Here is a 20039-nt window from a genome sequence, read left to right as displayed (position 1 = left end):
AGACATTACAAAATAAATTCAAGCACTGTCAAGTGCTTTTCCAAGTATTAATTTTCAATTTCAATGACTTTACTTGAAGCAAGTAATTAATCTTCAAAGATAATTTCCTATTAAATATAAATAAATGATGTGATCCATTTCTTTCTTTTCTGTGAAGGGTGACTTATCACACTCCTTTTAGGCATAACTATGAAAAAACTCAACAAAACTGTTTCAATGCAGGGAAAGTTTCAGGGCCAGAGCGTCAACATAACTCACTACAACTGGGCTGCGTTCAGTCACGACAAATAGCAACACATTTTATTTAACAGAACTGGAGGTGCTTTGAACACCCTGCTATGTTATGCAGGTGCAATGCCTCTTAATAACTCAATTCAAAAGGGCTTTTTGTATTCATGGGAAACATATGTTAACATTGCCAAAACAAGTGTGAAATAAATACAAAAGCTGTATGTGCAGTAAGTAAAGGTCTACCAGATTTTGGTTTATATTAATGTCACTGTTGTTTAGGTAACACCACTGACATACCAACCACACCACCAAACAGAAAATGTAGCTCATTGCTGAAAGAAGAAATACCTAGTGTTCGTGAATGGATTGATTTGGTATACAATATCTACTTGATAGAGAGAATGACTTATTTTGCGAACAAAGAAGGATACCTTTATTGAGCAGTGGACAAAATGGATAGTGTATGTTTCAAATGTCAGACCTGACTCTGTTTGAGTATCAGAAACACATTGTAGTGTCACCAATAGCCTCCAAGTGTCTCATTGTGTATGTTTTAATTTAATTTCCTTGTTTACAGCATGTTTTGTTTTTTTGTTTTTTTAATTTGGCGATTTTTGAAGAAAACATTTCTGACTTTTTTTTTCTTTAAAACATGCCTTACAAACCCCCACATCTATACTTTTTGAGATTTATACTAAATTGATCACAGCCAGACACTGTAAAAACAGAAGGAAAAGAAGAAAACAAAGCTCAAAGCTCCTCCAAGTTTTAAGGAAACATGTCTTTCAACCTGGAAACCCTTAGCAAGACAGTGCACACCATTTTGAGACTGAACGAAACTTGAGCTCAATTTAAGAAAGGAAAAATAGCACAAGAAAACAGTGCCAGTTGGAAACTTGTTTCACAGAAAGAAAGAAAGAAAGAAAGAAAGAAAGAAAGAAAGAAAGAAAGAAAGAAAGAAAGAAAAAAAAACAGTTGCTTTAAATATACTTGCTATGCTTGAGAAGACTTGTGCTCCTCTAAGAGCTCAAAATAAGCCCATTTGCTTAAAAACAAATCTCTGATGATGACATGATAGATAATATTTAGTTTATCGTTGATGTGTTTTGGACACTCACTAATTAATCTAGTTCAAGCCAAATGATTTTTCCAAGACATTTCAGAGAATGCTGGTCATTGGTTGAAAACATCTATACATGGTGACAGATTTGACATTTAAGACAACAACAACAACAACAAAAAGCATAACGGCAACACATACTTCCTGTTAACTGATCACAGACAACTTACACTTGGCCTTCTCCTCATCGCGTCCTCTGGTCAGAAGCACCAGACCTACAATCAGATTGTTGAAGTGCAGCCCTTTGGACGAGCCTCCAAATGAGGAGTAGATTACCTAAAACAAATAAAACACACAGGACCGTGTGAAAAAATGGACAACTTCATGTTCACACTGTCTGCAACATGATTAACAAGTTAGCAGGAGGCCATTCAATTACTGCGGTGCTGACCACAGGGAAATATATGGATGAGCAACAAAGCTGTCACCTCACAACAGATTTACCATCAGTTCTCACCTGAGTCTATTTACAGCATTTTCTCATCAATGTAAATGTGTTTCACAGACAATAAAAAAGGTTGATACAACATTTGTAAAATCTACCAAGATCATATAAAGCAGCCATGAAATAAAGACAACCTTTGTGCAAAAATGAATTCATACGAAACCCTTTATGAAGTAATGTGCTTACAGTGAGAGGCTGAGAGTGTGAGGACATTTCCTTTTTCAAATCATTACACTTTGACGGCAGCACAGTGGGCACACTGACAGATGACTCAGGACACGCGTTATCACATTACAAGATTTTTTGTTGTTGTTACATATGCTTTTTCATATATCATCTTTGTGTTTGAGTATAATCTCTTTCTGTCTTTATTTCTCCTCCCAGCCCACACACAACCACACATTGGCCCCTATTCAAACTACACTGGCTGACATTAGGGTTTAGGAATTTTGTTTTAAGAAAGACAGAGGAGAGAAGATTACAAAAGAGAAAGTGTATGAGAGTGAGTCAAAAAAAAAGTTTAACACTATCTGAAACTGATCCTTTTTTGCTCCTTACTATCAAAAACAACAGGACATCACTGTTTGGACCCTGTCGGTTTTGTTCTCATGATTTTCTCTTTTTTAAATTCTCCTTCTTATTTTCCTGTTTATAATAGGAGTGTGTTTGTGCAGACCAAAACTCCAAAAGTCACCACATTGGCAGGGGGCTGCATATTCCATATATTTCTTTTTTTTTTTTTTTTTGCTGCACAATACTTTTGGGGAATGGGGAATCAAAAGAGAGATGAAGAGAGAGATCAAGAGAAAGAGGAATGTTACAGATGTATTTATTTACAGTTTGGGGGCCTTTAAGTTGGTATATTCAGTAAAGGGGGCGGACATGCAACAAAGGTCCTTCACCAGACTTAACAACATACAGTATATTGGTGATACCTGGTACTAGAACCCAGAATTCCCCAAATATCTGAATTGTGAATACACATTGGCCAGATTTGGACTGGCCAGGTTCTGACTTTTTACAACAACATGGTGTAAAGAACACAATAAAAGATCCACAGTATCCTAGGAAGAAAATAACAACTGAGATGCCACTGTTGTCTCTACACTGTGATTGCAACAAGCTGTGAGGCACTCAAAAATGGCCATAGTTGACAGAGCGATGTGTGCACATGCATGAAGTTTGCTTGTATGTGAGCAAGGAGAGGTGACTCAGCAGTCAGTGAGCTAATAACCTGACGACAGTGGATCACACACAGCAGAGGAGCTCCACTTGTGGTTTGAAAAAAGGGAAGTCGAAGTGTGTCACACTATGCAAAATCTACCACCAAACTTCCTACCTTTCATGCATTCTTATCACCTATATCTATAAATCACCCTTTTTTTTTTTTTACACATCTGTATTTTCTATTCCATTACTGAAACTACTTAACAACTAAAAAAAAATACTCTTTAGTAGTTAAACTTCTTACTCATTATATGTGTTATGATGAGCAAACTTCTCATTCCTATAATTTTGTGTGCGTGTGTGTCTCCTCTCTAAACTTGGACATTTTTGCGGGTCCATTAACATAGCTTGGGGGGAACACTTCGTGAGTCTTTTGTTCCTCAGCAGCAGTTTGTGAGTCATGGCCTGGATAACTGATCAGTCGATACAATCACAGGTGATCAGATCAGAGGAGCAGCTGCTTGAGAGGCTAATCAACTCAAACTTTTAAACACAGTGCAATTAACATCTGAGTTTCACTTTCACTGCTCTTGGTGTTCTTGTATTGTATTTGTATTTATTCATTTTGCACAGTTTAAAACATACAGAGAAAAAAAATTACAAGAAAGACAGGTAATATACAGTGCCAGGAGAGGCAAAAAAAACCCCAAAGGGCTTATTTAAAGCTTCCACCTAAAAAACTTTCTTTTTTAAATTATTAAAAGCTTAAAATACAAGAAGAACACAAAAAATAATACTAATGATGCCAAACTAAAAACAAATATGTAAGATAACAACAACAACAACAATAATTAAGCATATGGTATAGTATGTATATGCATCTATGTATGAGTGTGTGTACGTGTGTATGTGAGGGAGATTAGCTTTTTCTATCAACCCCCATGCAGTTTTAATAGTATGCATAATAAACCACATCATCTTTAAATAAAACAAATTAGACATAAACAGCAATACAGAAGCTGGTTACAAAACAGCAATTAAAAGCTTTTTCAAGCATCTTCTGTAACACTGTATGGAAATACAGTTTTTTGCCAAATAAAAGAAGTCATTCAATAATTTGCTACCCAGAAATCTTATTGAAAATTGACCTCTGCAAGTGAGAAATTAAGGAAGGTGAAGATCTAATGATTTACAAGTTTCATATGAATGTAACTGTGAATTTGTTTTAAAGTGAGTTTTGAACTACTGAGGAATATTCCCTTCACTTGAAATAAAAACACATATTTGAAAAATATCAATATCAGAAATAGTTAAAACTGGAGTCTCTGAAATAAAGGGGAGGCTGAAATATGTGACTCTAATCTGGTTGCAATCCTAACAAAACGTTTCTGGAGGACCAAAATTTTGTGAAGAGCAGTCGGAAAAGTACTCCCCCAAACTATATTGCAATATGAAAGATAAGGATAAATCAAACTATAATAAAGTGTTATGAGGCAATTTGTGGTGACAAGATGACAAACCCTCCTTATTATACCAATAGATTTATGATTTTTTCTACAAACCCAGTTAGTTTGATCTTTCCAATTCAGATTCTCATCAACAACAATTCCCAGAAATTTTGTACTTGACATCTGAGGCATCTCAATAGACTCAATCATAATTTTAGATAAATCTTTAGAGTAAGTTTTTTTTACCACTGAAAACAATAAAGTTAGATTTTTTTAGATTCAAAGATAATTTATTTAATCTGAACCATGCAGCGTAGGCAGATAAACCGGCATTAGCATCCTTCATCAGTGAATCGAAATTTGAACGAGAGAAAAGTAGGGTTGTATCATCTGCAAACATTATTGGAGACAGAATATTTGAACCATTAGACAAATCATTTATATAGATAAGAAATAATAATGGTCCAAGAATGGACCCTTGAGGGACCCCACAGAGTCATTTAGCATTGTTGGAATAGGAACCTTTAACACAAACAAACTGACTTCTATTGGAGACATAATTTTTGTAAGCAGCATCATGAAAACCATATTTATACAGCTTCTCTAACAAAATATGATGGTTAACTGTGTCAAAGGCTTTTGAAATATCAAGGAAAATACTGTAAGTAAATTCATTATTTTCAAGTGCAGAGGTAACATTGTCAATCAGTTAAAGCAAAGCCGTATAAGTGGAGTGGTTTTTCCGGAAACCATACTGATGTTTGTAAAGAACTAAATTAGAATCTAAATGAGAAATTATCCGTTGATATACATTTTTTTCTAATATTTTTGAAAGGCATGGCAAAACGGATATAGGTCTGTAATTATTAAAGCAACATTGATCTCCTGCTTTAAACACAGGTATAACTTTGGCAATTTTTAAGTCCTCCAGCACAGAGCCTGTTTTCAAAGACAAAGAAAAAATATGAACAAGTGGCTGTAATATTGACTGCTTCACCTGTTTGACAAGGAATGCAGAAATATTGTCATGACCAGCAGAAGATAATTATAATTTGTCAATTATATCACTTATTTCTTGGGAATCAGGAGGCTTAAAATAAGAGAGAACAGGAAAAATACTTGGAAAAAAATCCAGTGGATTACCAGGACAAACAGGGATTTTGTTAGCTAATTCGTAACCAATATTTACAAAAACATCATTAAATCTATGAGCTATATCAAATGGATTGTTAAAAGAGTTTTCATCCTCCAAAAAGGCTGAAGGTAACTCTGGGGTAGACTTTTTTCTATGCAGCAACTGATTTATTAGTTTCCACGTGGTTTTAATATCCTTTGCACACCTCTTAAATTCTTCACTGAAATATTTCTTTATTTCTGTAAGATTTGTAAACACTACGAGTAAGAGGAGTAGGATTGAGACATATTTTCTATAAAATGTATTCTTTTTCCGCAAAAGCTTCAGTAAATCAGCTGTAAACCAAGGCTTATTGAAGTCTTGCCTGTGTTTTTTTTAACAGAACTGCCAATTGGGAAACATTCAGTGAAACAAAAGCTAATAACTTTCATAAACTTTTGATATGCAGAATTGGCTCTTTTCATCATATAGATCATCCCATGAAATACTAGCAAGCATATCCTTAAATTTAGAAATACTTGAGTTGCTCATTATTCTTCTTACATTATTTTCTTGGTATATTTTGCTCCATTAGCCTTGATTAAAGAATACTGGAATATAGGAAAATGATCTGACAGATCAGAAAACAAAACCCCAGATTTCAGTCCTTTGGTCAGAGAATTAGTTGAGATGTTACCAGTCAAAGTTGCTGAGTTTTCATTAACTCGTGTAGACTTATCAATGAGAGGGAAAAAATAACTAGAGTAAAGAATATTGAGAAAATCCCCAGAAGTGTATCTGATTTATATTTAAAGAGGTTTATATTGAAATCACTAAAATATAACAGAGTTTTCCTCTTTATTTATCAAGTCAAGAGAGCTGGATAAACATTCATTAAAATCTTTGATGATAGAATCAGGTGGGCGATAAATAACACCAATGATAATATTCTTTCCACCTGAGACATCGGAAAGCTCTATAAAGACTGATTCCGCCTCAACCTTATCTGACTTCAGAGAGAAATCAGTTCTAATATTAAATACATAGTCTTCGTGAATAACTAGAGACAGATCTATTCTCTCTGACACAGTGAACTGCATTGTATTTGGGTAATTTAAAGATTTCTCTAGCGGCCTCTGTAAGCCATGTTTCTGATAAAATAATAATAGAAAAATCATGATTTAGTGAAGCTAAATAATGAATGAATTTGTCATAGTTACTGAAAGGACTTCTTATATTTAGATGAAATGTAGAGAATATATTTGGAGGCAAATAAATCCATAAATCACTAAAGTGGGTTTCATTATAATATTTACAGAGGTTAGAGGTATCAAATGATACAATTTAGATCCGGGTCAAAATGAAGATTGTAAGAGTCAATTGTAGAGGAGTCAAAAAGCTCAAAGATCTGCGCTTCAAAATCAGATGTGTGTAAGCCATGAAGTGTGAAAAGATGATAACCTGCTGTAAATATGAGATTAAGAAATCAAAGTACTGAATGCATGCCTAGTAGTGAAGGCGATAATCCCTGATCATTGGCCTTCCTGTGTTGTGATGGGTTTTGAGAAGGTGGATGGACAATAAGTTTGTCATATCTCAGATATGCAATGTCACCTCTCTCATGAGCTGCTTTCATTGCAGGAAGCAGTTCTTTCCTTCTTTGCCGGACAGCTGCAGGAAAGTCCTCACTGATGAAAATGCCAGAGCCCTTTAACGTTTTTGCGTTATCCAATACAGCAAGCTTGTCCTTCATCCACAGAAATCTGACCACAATGGGTCGGGGCTTTCCTGATGATGTTAATGGCTTCCCAGTCCTATGAGCCCAGTCCAACTCTATTTTCAGATGATCCAGCTGTAGTTTTTCACTGAATAATTTTCTCACTTTTTCTTCCGATTTAGACACCTTTTCTTTTCCAGACTCTTTGATGCCATCTACAACAATATTGTGGCACCTTGAGTGGCCTTCCAGATACTATGGCTTGTCTGAGATGGAGATTAAGCTTTTGCAGATTGTGTCCAAATCAGACCTGGTTTCACTGCAATTCTTGGTCCAGGTTTTGCATGAGACTTAAAAATCATCAAATTCCATTTGAGTCATTTCAAGACTCACCCTAAAGTCATAAACTTGTTCTGACAGATCATCAATCCTCCTGACTGAAGAATCAACAATGATCTGCACACAAATTTTGAAGCTTTTCTCCCGCTGCTCAAGCAAAGTTCTGTAGAAATCCTTTTGTTGGTCCAACAATTCACATACTTGAGCCATGGTGACATATTCCTCAGTGGTGTTGTTAGGTGACATGGTTTGGTCATCAAAGCCTACCAGGCCCAAAGTTCGGCAGAATAAAGACAAAACTTCCACAGCAACTGGTAACCACAATTTCAGTAGAACAGTTTGTAAAGTTCTTCTAAATCCAAAGAGCAGGAGAAATCTTTAAGTCTGAGGCAGGATTCCTCAGATTTTTGTTAGATAGAAGATCAGCCAACAGGTTCAGAAAGACACAGCAGCAGCCATCTTGGAAGGGTAGTTTGGAAGTTTTGTTTGGTTTCTTCTGCTCCTTCTGTGTCCAGAGTATGCTGTGCTCTCCAACAGTGTAGTGCCAAAACAGAATGAATATATATATATATATATATATATATATTCATTTTTTTTTTTACATATACTGTATATATTACAGCAGCTCTCCTAATGAACGGTCCAGCTCCAAAAATAGAAATATAATTTGTGGCAGCAGATGTTTTGATAATGGCGGGCCACCACAAATACTAAATATAAATGAATGTGTGGGAAACTCTGAAATCTTCAAAAGCATCTTCTTTATATCCACCAACACAAAAATGAATATAGAGCACACTACACAAGAAAAACATGTTTAAAAAAAGTTTTCTAGGCACTGAAATGTGTAGATTTAATATTTCAAATATACCACTTTTTTAAAGATCCCAATCCAAGTCTTTTCTGCTGATACCAAGTCTAACCAGACACAGATATTTACTCAAAGGTCCAGTGTGTAAGATTTAGGGGGATTTAGTGGCATCTACCAGTTAGGCCTACAGACTGCAATCAGCTGAAATTTCTCCTGGTTAGAATTTCTTCAATGTTCATTGCCTAGGATGTTTTTAAAAGGAGACGGATTATCTGCAGAGGTCTCTTCCTCGTGAAAACAAACGGGCCAGGTGATTTAAACCAGTTAAAAAACTGAATGGCCTTATCTGGAGCTACCATTTGTCTTTGGTTTTTTTCTGTAAAATATAATGATGCAACATGGTGATCTCCATAAACGCTCCCTATATAAATACAAACAACTCATTCTGAGTTACAGAAAACACAATAATTCTTATTTTCAGTTGATAATGTGCTGAAGAAAAAAAACCATTACATCATATTCCATTTCTGCCGATACACCACCCTAAATCCTATATTCTGGACCTTTAAATGTTCATTAAATATGTATCTGACATACTGAAATGACAGCTGTAGCCTTATTCATCTGAAGCGCCTTAGTTTTTTAAGGCTGCTCGATTGTAATTCCTGGCTCAAAACACTTCCAGATATAATACTGCACCTGAGCTGGTGCGAGAGTTAGACCTCTGCTGGTGCTTTCCACTGTGCACAGTTCAGATGCACACACTTGCTCAGGTGCGCTATTCGTCAAATGCAAAAATGTGTCAACAAGTAAGGCTTTAGCAAAAAATGTGTGTATGGGAGGTACCTCAGGTACACCGCATGAGTTGTGTGAGTTTGTCAATGGATATTTTCATATAATTTAATTAATTATTTCTTAAAAATTTCCTTTCATCGTGAAGGCATACATGAACGAGCAAAGGTTTCTTTGTTAATTCAACGTAAATCAGGGTGAGTACTTGATATACAAGTGGTCATTTTGTGGCTAAAGTATTCCTTCAACAAAAGGACTAGGCATGCTTAAAAAAGCTGCATAGCATTTGTATGATGATACAGAATTCAAATGTGAGCATTATGGATGAAGCCTCACAGCTTTGATCTGTTCAGTGAAGCCCTACTATTTCTGGTTGCATTTCACTCTAATTCTCACCTCAGAGTGATCATCACGGTTAATGGTACCAGGTATGACATCACTGTGGCTTACCTCTGCAACTTTATGGGGAACTCCATCTCCCAGCACTTCCCTGTAAAAGCACTGCTGGGTCATGTAATAGGTGAGGCCGCTGGTTCTCTTGAAGGCATCTTTCAGCCGCTTCAATTCCACATCAGTGACTAGACAGAGAACCAGAGGAAAAGAAATGTGATCATTAGCAAACTTTTAAAAAAATCTGTAAACTCTCAGCAGGACTTAAAGTAAGTAAAGCAAAAAACAAAATCAGTGTAAGTAAAATCCATCCTAATGTAACTTATGATTTCACCACTGCTTTTGGTTATCCTAAGTAACCAGGACATTGTTTCTGGAGAGAGAAGTTGTTGTCGAGTTCAAACGACATGTTTTTTATTGTCATCGTCTGTGCTTTGAGCGCTAATAAACCACATTCTTTTCCCATCCATTCGGTCGGCAGCAGAAGTCTCAAACTACCCATCCAATCATAATTACACACAACACTGCATTTGATTAGGGAAATGGGAAAAATGGTAAATAGACTCTACTTGTATAGCACTTTTCAAGTCTAACTGACCACTCAAAGTGCTTTCACACTACATGTCACATTCACCCATTCACACACACATTCACAAACTGGTGGCCGAGGCTACAGTACATGGTGCCACCTGCTACTCAGTAACCATTAACACACACTCACACTCCGATGACGTGGCATCGGGAGCAATTTGGGGTTCAGGATCTTGCCTAAAGATACTTAGACATGTTGCCCTGAGGAGCTGACCTTCTGATCAGAGGACGACCTGCTCTACCTCTGAGCCACAGCCGCCCCGAGCCACAGGGGAAAAATGTTTTGTTTTTGTGCTTTTAGTGAAACAACCCAAAAACTGTCAGACAGAATGCTGCCTCAGATGGACAAGCTTCTTAAAACATCCACAACAGCTTCATAACACGGTGGCTGCAGTTATGGAGCCAGGCGCCATAGTTGCTCTCCAGCAACCACAAAACTCCAGAGCATGATGTTAATGATGTTTTTATATGTTCATGTATAGTTTCACTATTTCTTAGTGTTTATGCTGTTACTCTTATTTCAGTGGTAGTTTTATGAACCTCTTATAATGTATTCTTTTACTGTTCTGTTTGTCTTACATTACTGCGATCCCAACTTTGCATATTCTCAATTTGAATATTCAAATAATCATGACCATAATCATGTTCTGTACCTATTGTCACATACTATGTGAATAATGCATTGAGCTTTTATTATGAAACATGTTTTTGTCTTGTTTCTGCAGTGATGTAAAGTAATTATACTTTCTTGCAGTACTTCGTTCTTTTTTGGGAGAATCTTTAATACTTTAAGTTTTTATATTTCTGTCAACTTTCGCTGAGAGGAAAAAATGTATTTTGTTCTTTAAATCCTTTAAGTTGTAAAGAAGTGGGGTTTTTTTCTTCAAAAGAAAGGTACGCTTTAAGGTGGTATACGTTATAAAGAAATAAACTTCATAATTCTAAAAATTCTTTTAAAGTCTCATGCAAAATTCTTGTTTTTTGGATTAATAGAATTTACTTGTACTTTTATTTTTAATAGTTAAGTATATTTAATATCATAAATTTACTTTTTAAGTCAAGTACAGTAAATATTAGATACTTTAAAACTTTAACTCAAGTAATATTGTAATAGGCGACTTTAACTTCTACCAAAGTCATTTTCTACTAATAACTGTAACTCTCAAGTATGGCCTTCAGAGACTTCCTGCACCACTGGGTTTAGGTCAGTAACATCAGGTTGTAGACTCTACTGTGCTCTATAAGCTCACTAGCCTGCAGAGGGCAACAGAGTCCATAAGGCCTCAGGTTTTTAATTGTAGCCTTCCCAGCTGGTACAGACATGCACACCTCCCACAGACACACACAACAAGCTCTTTAAGTCTATATTTGATTTGAATTTACATTACTTAAACCTTCTGTTATTGTCCAACCCAAAGTAGGCCAAAGTACTGCCATTAATTTTTTCAGGGATGGCCATGTTTTTGTAAACTCATAGCAATGCAATACGTAGAATAAGCATAATGACACTCAGACACACAGACACGCGCACACACACACACCTTTGTCCCTCCAATCCAGACCTTTTAAAAACAATATCTCAGTTGGCCCCGTGACCTATTCTCTCACCACAGTAACCATTAACCTCTCCTACAGTGCAGCTTTATGAGCCGTCTCTCTGCAGAGACACAACACTTTCTCACGCTGACTGCTGTCAGCTGGCTTTAAACAGGCTAAGAACGTGTCTTCAAGGAACGTTTCTGGCGGCATTTTTTTCTGCAAAATACTACAGATGCATGACTTGTACTTTGCTCCTCCCTCTTCCAAACACTTCAGCCTTACCTTCTTGACCACTTACTGAATTAACTAAGTGATATACAGGAGCACATAATGTAAATTAAAGGGGCTGCAATATCAGGATGCTGCATACAGAACTGATGTAATTGAGTTTTTATGAGGAAGAAAAACAGCTGTCAAAACAAGGAAATCAGCTAAAGGTCAAGGTGTTATTGCACTTCTGTTGTATTTTCACAATAGAGATTTGTATAAATTCTTCTGATACCTTCATTTCCTTAAGAGTGCAATGGGAGGTTTATTTGACAGACTTAAGAGAAGCAGCAAAACAAGTTTACAGGCAAACTGAATGTGTCTGTAAGTACTACTTCATTAACTACCAGTCAATGAGGATCAGCAAGGACCGAGCTGAGGCTTTGGAGAATGTCCTGATTAATGAAGCACTGCTGGCCACATGTGTGTTGTAACAGCATTAAAGGAACAGTTCAACATTTTGTGAAATACTCATTATCAGGAAGCAGAAGTATAAAAACTGGTGTGTACAAATGCAAGGTCAAGGTTTTATGGGGGTTATGTACATGGCCATTTCAGTGACATCCTGGACTTTCCACTGGCTCCCTAGTAACCTCAGTGACAGCAAGACTACAGGAAGTCACTGCACCCAGCAAAGAAATAGTTCGGCACTTGACTCATCACAAAACCAAGTGTTAATTTTACATTTAAAGTTTTTGTACGGATTCAACAAGCGAGACATAATCTGTTAATTAGTGAGCTTCGGAGGTGATAGAATTTTACATTCGTTTTTATCGGTCTAGCAGTTTCCCCTGCTTGTATGTCCCCATCAGAACTTAAAGAATGGTATCTGGGTGGATCACGGCATTTTTTGACTGATTGGTATGGGCTATACAGAGCTTACAGAGTGATCCAATCCTTTGTTTTATGTCAGTTGTCACATAGGTGTTTTCGCTTGTACAGCAACATGGACTGCATAATTATAGAAATATGGTCAACCGTAAAACATTATTAAGAAATTCATTACAAATGCATATATTAAATAAAAGCTATCCAAACTATAATAACTTAGTACCTAATAACACTTATAGAACTAAAAACAGCAAAATAAATATTGTCACTATACATGATGCAGGGGATTTCTATGTGCAATTAGTTATAAAGAAACATTGTGATGCGTTCCATACAAACATAGATAGAACTGGTGCTGAGCCAGCTACTACAAATTGGTACTTACAATATAGCCTTATCCCAAATCTATAGACTAATATCATATCATTGACATTACGTCAATATAATGCCAAGCCCTAATTGTGATGTTTTTACAACTTTAGTTATAATTGCTGTCTTACATTTAACACATGGCTCCACTCAATCACCTATGCTCGCTCACCCATGCTGACTGTGGCATGGCAGCATTCAGTGTTGACAGGCTATACGTGTGACATATAACCAAGCAGGTTAGTTAGACAGAGAGAGGTGGCTGCATGAGAGTCAAAGTAGAGCACTTTTCATCAGCTATCAAATTGAAAAAAAGAAAAAAAAAAATCAAATCAAAAAATGTTAATCACAAAAAACGTGAATATCACGACCAATAATCTGCCAGGGCAATGATAAGTGATCCTTAGTTTAAATTCATGAAAGTTTCAAGTGCCTCTCATTTTTTACACTTAACTGAATTTAGACTGCAGCATCTCAAAGCACTTCAGTGAAAATCCAAAGTGTACGTGAAGAAAATGTCTAGTTAGTGAATTAGTGAGAAGAAGTGTTCTATTATACCGAAGAGCCAACTGGACGACAAAACAGTACTACCAGATAATAGCAAAATTGTTACAATTAGATGGACAAATGGGGTTGGAAAACAAAGCAGTCCACATTATAGACAACACCATGCATTGTTGACACCGTGATGCAATGGGTGTATTCTCGGACACTGGGCTGCATTAACTGCAATGGTTACCATTCAGTGCAGAGCAAACAATGGCTTTGATTTCTACAACCCCCCCCCAGCAAAGCCTGGGGCCATAATATGCAACAGTTATTGCCAGACACACCACACTGCATCCATAGCCTTTCTCTCAGTCATACTCAACAAAAACACCAGCATTCCAAGCACACTCACACACAATCACAGCAGATTTTCCGTCTCACACCACCTGACTAAATGACCATTGCAGCAGAATATCAAAGAGTAAAGCGCTGTGATGACACTCAGTGTTTGTTGTCCTGTCAACTCAGCTGGGTCTGGCTGTACTGCTGCTACCAGCGAGACTGGAACCATCCCGACAGAAAACACCAAGGCCAGTGATGCTGCATGCAAATACTGAACTCACATGAGCTCCGGTGACCTTTCTGTCACGATGCTCTCTTAACTGAATGGCCTGCAGGTAGAAACATATGCCTTGTTTTCACCAAGCACACATTCAGTACCGTTTGATACACATTACAACTGTTAATTTTTTTTATTTCCATTGTCAAAAGTTGTAGATGTATTAACTGCTCAATTCTCTCATGTTTTTTTTTATCATACCTCTGTTGAGGTACCTATAGCACAATGATTCCATACTACAAGGGGAAAGCTAGAAACACTGCAGTCCACTGATTGGTCAAGAGTCTTCACTCTTGTTCGACAAGGACTAAATGCACACTCACTATTATCTAAGGGATATTTCGCTAATTAACAACCAGCTTTAGACCAAAAAACTGGGTAGTATGTGTAGATGAACTGTGGTAGACTTTTCTCCATCTAACCAGTGCCTAGATATCCCAACTTTCCCCCCCGGCAAAACACAGTCAAATGATCTAACTTATGTTATCCGGTGGAGTGTCTCTGGCTCTGGGGCTGTTGCTCAAACTATGGGCTGCTGTACTTCCACATTCTCATACTGTCCGCCACAACATACACAAAGTGTACAGAGCTGGATCAAGAGACTTACCTGCCCCTCACTAATTCTGTCTCTCTCTCAAACTTGGACTGACTATTTAGTGCTGACCAAATGTAAATCAAGATTATGTTACTGCACTGAGTAAATGTTTTTAGAAACATATTTTAATGCCCTGTTTTGTGGAAATAGGGCAGTTTGTGAACACGAAAAGGGCGACACACTGCTTCCTGTACAATGAAAACGGAGGCCGAAAAAACGGAGATCAAACGGTAAAAATAAGCAGCGCTGATAAAATATCAAAGATTGTGTTACTAAGTTGCATGTTTCTTTTGGAAATATTCGGAAAATATTTCTTTCGGAAATAAGCAACTCAATTTGAAACCCTGTTCCATGGATGATCATTAAGGGGCAGACGTTCCTCTGCATCGCCTTAAACAGCAGTAACCTCACCTCCATTTAACAGAACGTCTGCTGTGTTAAGGCAAAACAGGTCTAATATTAAAGTCCATGTTCGTACAGGTGACATGCAGATTCTAAAGGTACTAAACTGAAAGTGTTGAGTGGAAACGCTGCTATACTGGGAAGTGCTCTTCTTAAAAAGCCCATTTCACTTGCAAATATGACACCAAACATTCAGTATGAGGCTGTTGTTAATGGAGTTGGAAAGAGAGCAACATCATAAAACATTTTTTTCCTTCCACAGCCAATTATTATTAATTGATTCTACAAATTCTAATGATACTTGTCGAAAAATATGTTTATAGCAATGCTTATAGATACTGAATATTTGAAAGATTTTAAACACTAATTTCCCACATCATCGATACACCAGTACAAGCTGCTTTTTCTTCCTCTAGTTTACTTTAGTTTAGGACAGCAGTTTAGGATATTGTATTGAAGTTAGAAATTCCATTGTCATTACAGCAAGGGTTGAAATAGTATGAGATTTAATTCATACAATAACTATTATTAACAGTTGCAATGACCCTTGAAGAAATGAAACAGAGGGGGCGGGGTTAGGGCTGTGACAGTAACCACAGTATCACAGTTATGTGATGCCTATCGCGGGATTGAGCTCATTACCGTCATCACCACATTTTTTTTAATTTATTTTTTTGCTAGTGAAAGTTACAGGAATGCACATGGTGTATGATATGAAATATAAACACAGTAATCATTGTGTAGTTATCATTAACAAATGTACACATTATGACAACCATTCATTTTAACATCACAGTATACCTTGAAAGCAGTATACTGCTACAACCCTTACGACAACACTAAATGGTACTACAGTCCCCTCTTTTTCTCATAGTTTTTTCTGCTGCAGGATGTTAAGTTCAGTCACACTAATAACTACGGTAAATTATCAAACAACAATTAGGTGCAGTTAATTCTTTTAAAGGCAGTTAAAATTTGAGAGTATCAAAGTTTCAAAATCATACCAAATAATTCATATTCTTCTATGGTGTCATTACTTTACAAGGAAGTAGTGCTGTGCTGTAATAAAGCTGTGCTTTACTTAAATGTCTGTATCTTTTTTCATAAATGGTAGCATTTTAGTTCATGTAACTTCAAGTCTTGTTAGTATGTTATATATTAATCATGAACTAATCTGAAAAAAGGTCAAAGCACGTATACAGACAAAGCACTTAAGAACAACAGGTCTTGTGTAAATATAATTATATGAAAAGTAAATCTTACTTCTTTCCAGTCAGTTAGCAGTGCCAAATCAACACAAACTTGAGTGTAAAATGACTGTGAGGTTGTACCACTCTAAATCTATTGAAAGAAGTCAAAGCCTTGGTAAACATGTTCACTTTACGCAGAAGTCAGGAAACAAGACGCGTGAACTTTACTTGCATGTTATGGCGGCCCACCACAAATGAATGAATGTGGGAAACCTTGACAAGTTTACCATAAATAATATCATTTATATCATAAGAGCCGATAAGATGACGGGAAACACTCAAGTGATTTCTCTGGCAGCACTGGTCAAGTGTATCTGACAAACTGTAGCTCACACTCAACCATCACAGTTACATTCATGAATTTCTGTTAACCTGACGTCTAGCTCAGACACACTCACTCATTTGACCATGGTGTGTTGGAGTGTAATAAACATATGATTTATAATTATTTATTAAATTTCCCAGCATTATATAAAAATTAAAAGCCCCATCTTAAACAAACTTCAGGGAAATTTAAGCACATTGTGCTGATAATAGGCCAACCTCTCCTGACTGCAGGACTCTGACTTCAGGTTGTGTGAATCTTCCATGAAACTTCTGTGCTGTTAATCATTTTACTCTGACATTTGTCAACAGCCTGCCAACATTCCCAGTAAGAGAAAGAGTAAAAATAAGGTAATGTGCATGCGGCCCCAGGCACCAAAAACATGACATCTGCCCCTGGTAATAATAAAAAGAGCTCAGTGCGAGTGGCTGGATGAGACACAGAGCCTGGTGTTTCTAAATAATTCATCCAAAGTCTAATTAAACGTCAAACTAACACAAAGTAGTCTGTAGAAGTCTAAAGAAGTCACTTTCCACCTCTGCAAATGTGCCTGTTTCAGACACTTTGGTGCTGTGTAGAGAAGCTGCGCTCTGTTTGTCTGTCTCACTGCACTGTTGTCGCACCATCAGCTGTTTGATCCGCGATAATGAAATACTATGGCTTTCAAACACTCCAGAATGCATTCTAGCGACATTCTATCGATAACGTCTCATATTTCAATCGAGGAAAAGTTATTTCGTGATTGATATCGTTCTCGTTTTATCGCCCAGCCCTACCGTTGAGATATGCTTCTATTTATATACTATTTATACAGTCTATGATATAAACCACATCACAGTCATAACCGATTATTTACAATAACTTCGGGGTGGAAAACCAGCACATCACGCTATATTCAAAATATTTTCACAGCTTCACCTTGCTGTAAAACAGCGCTGACAGAGATTTGAAGCTGTGATATCAGAAAAAACCAGACTCCACTGAGAAACATTTTACTCCGCTGAACGGCTGAGCTGCTGCTCTACAGCTGCCTCCATCAGCTGTTGTGGAAGGTAAAGCAGAACCATTATTCAAATATAATGGACACTTAAAGTGATAGAGATTTTTTTAGGTGACCAAAATATGTTTTGTCACGGCCCCGTCCACAGCAGCACATCACTTAGCTTCCGTGCTGGTGCTGTGGAGCTGTACTTTATTAATCAGAGAAGGAGGATGGCTCGGGTGAGAATTTTTTATTTAAAATAAATATAAAATACTACCTTTTCAAGTGGTTTGTCACTTACCTAAGCCAAAACTAAAAACACAAGTCCCTCCTCATTGCTTACATTTCTTTCAACTACAGTTTTATGGAGGTAACTTGTATCTGCTTTGTACTTGTTAACAGTCATCAATTGTTTTTTCAAGCCATGTTAGAGTCACTAAAGTAACTGAAACACTAGATGTCAAAATTTAATTCTAGCCCCATCTGCAGGAGCTCCTGTAACAGCATATGGGGGATGGAAAGCATTTTATTAAACACAATTCAACTTCACAATTCAATAACTGTGAACATGTTATGTTTGACACATATTTGTTCACAGTTACTGAATTATCCATCTCGTGTTAGCAAATGCGCTATATATCTTCCAGGGGCAAAAAGAAAAAAAAAAAAAAAAACATTCGCAATTCTGCACCGCTGCTGGAAGAATAGGGGAACCACTGAAGTTTGTTTCCATCTCAAAGCCTCTTGACTTAATTTTTTTTCTTCAATTTCTTCAATGATTCACTTGAATCATTCACATTTCTCTCACATCCATGTGCAAATGGCAATCAGAGTGATTTCTCTCTCCCAGCTCCAACCCCAATTCAGTGTGCTTCAGCGTACAGAAGAAAAATGGCCAACAAGGAACGACAAGGGCCAACTAGTGCCACCGGTGCAGGACACACGGTAAAAATGAGGGCGGCAGACACTCACTGAAAGCCCAACGGTTACCGGCTTGGTGTGTCAGGACCCTAATGGTCTGAGCTTGTCCTTTTTTTTCTTCTTTTTTTTTAACTAGTATGACTGTGCTCTGTGCTGTTCAAACAAAAGCAATACAATTTGGCCTTGACATTAAGCTTTTTTTTTATTGATAAAATCAGCTGGTATTTGGATAATTGTGATTTCTTTATCAATTCTAACTTATTCTAATGATTAATATTTGAACATCCTTTTATTGCCTCTTTTGCCTGGCAATGCCACACAGACAGAAACGCAGCCTCTGATTGGTCCACAAGTCAGACAGACATCCTTTCATTGGTCAACAGACTCAGTCCAGTCATGATGACTGCTAATGACAACGGAGAGTGTTTTTAACTCGGACAAACAGATCGATTATCACAGAAGACATTCAGTGTCAGATTTACTATAATGGATTTATTTAACAAAGTCTCCAAAAAGACATTTCACTTAAAAGCGGGATTACACAGCTGCTGAATATGATCAGATCAGAGCGCCCCAATAAATGGCACTAACAGTCGCGTTAGCTTTTGGCAACAACAAAAACCCCAAAAAAACAAATCAAAACCACAAAAAAAAAACCCAGTAAGGTTCGTGCATGCAACTTTACAGAGATATGTATGCTAGTAATGTTCAGTTGTGCATGACATCATCAACCCAAGAGTTGATTTCAATAGAAAGGATACTCAACTTGCTTTGTCCAGGGGCCCCCTCTGCAAATTTATATATTATATCCTCATTCCTCTTTGTCAAGAAGCTAATCCAGTTGCATACAGATTAGAAAAACACGTTTTAATATTCAATTAAAAAAGTTTTCATCTCCTGAAGCAGTGGCTCTCGCTGTTGAAACTGTCACACTCAATTCTTTGTTAGCTTGTTTATCGTCTTTATGAAAACACACTAGTTCCACCTGCATGGTTTCCATTTGGTGCACATCTTCAACTGTATAATAGTCCTGCCATGAGCGGCAAAAACAGGAAAAATGCTGATTGATCTTGCTTGATTAACCAATACTGTGTGGTGGGCCACAAATAGTATATGTGAAAGACAAACTGACAAACCAAGGGACCAAACAACAAACAGAAAAACAGACACAACTACACAGAGAAATATATCATAAGTTATAATGCTACGATTATGGTTAAATGCAAGGTAAGTTTACTGGCTAGCTTACAGCAATGTTTATGACTTTTATGATGTGTATTACAGT

The 20039-nt window shown here is 36.9% G+C and overlaps 1 protein-coding gene across 4 annotated transcripts in view; it reads right to left on the bottom strand.

Annotated features, from left to right (window-relative positions):
* usp32 (ubiquitin specific peptidase 32) overlaps positions 1-20039 on the bottom strand; it is a 69016-nt gene that overhangs the window by 47130 nt on the left and 1847 nt on the right. For all 4 annotated transcript variants that reach the window (XM_042486600.1, XM_042486603.1, XM_042486601.1 and 1 more), the window contains exons 2-3: positions 9635-9762; positions 1522-1627 (exon numbers count right to left, since the gene is read on the bottom strand). In XM_042486600.1, coding sequence (XP_042342534.1) covers positions 1522-1627; positions 9635-9762 — 234 coding nt within the window. The remainder of the gene's footprint in view (positions 1-1521; positions 1628-9634; positions 9763-20039) is intronic.

Source organism: Plectropomus leopardus, chromosome 5 (genome assembly GCF_008729295.1).
Source record: "Plectropomus leopardus isolate mb chromosome 5, YSFRI_Pleo_2.0, whole genome shotgun sequence".
Taxonomy (NCBI): domain Eukaryota; kingdom Metazoa; phylum Chordata; class Actinopteri; order Perciformes; family Serranidae; genus Plectropomus; species Plectropomus leopardus.
This window is presented reverse-complemented; position numbering and strand designations above follow the sequence as displayed.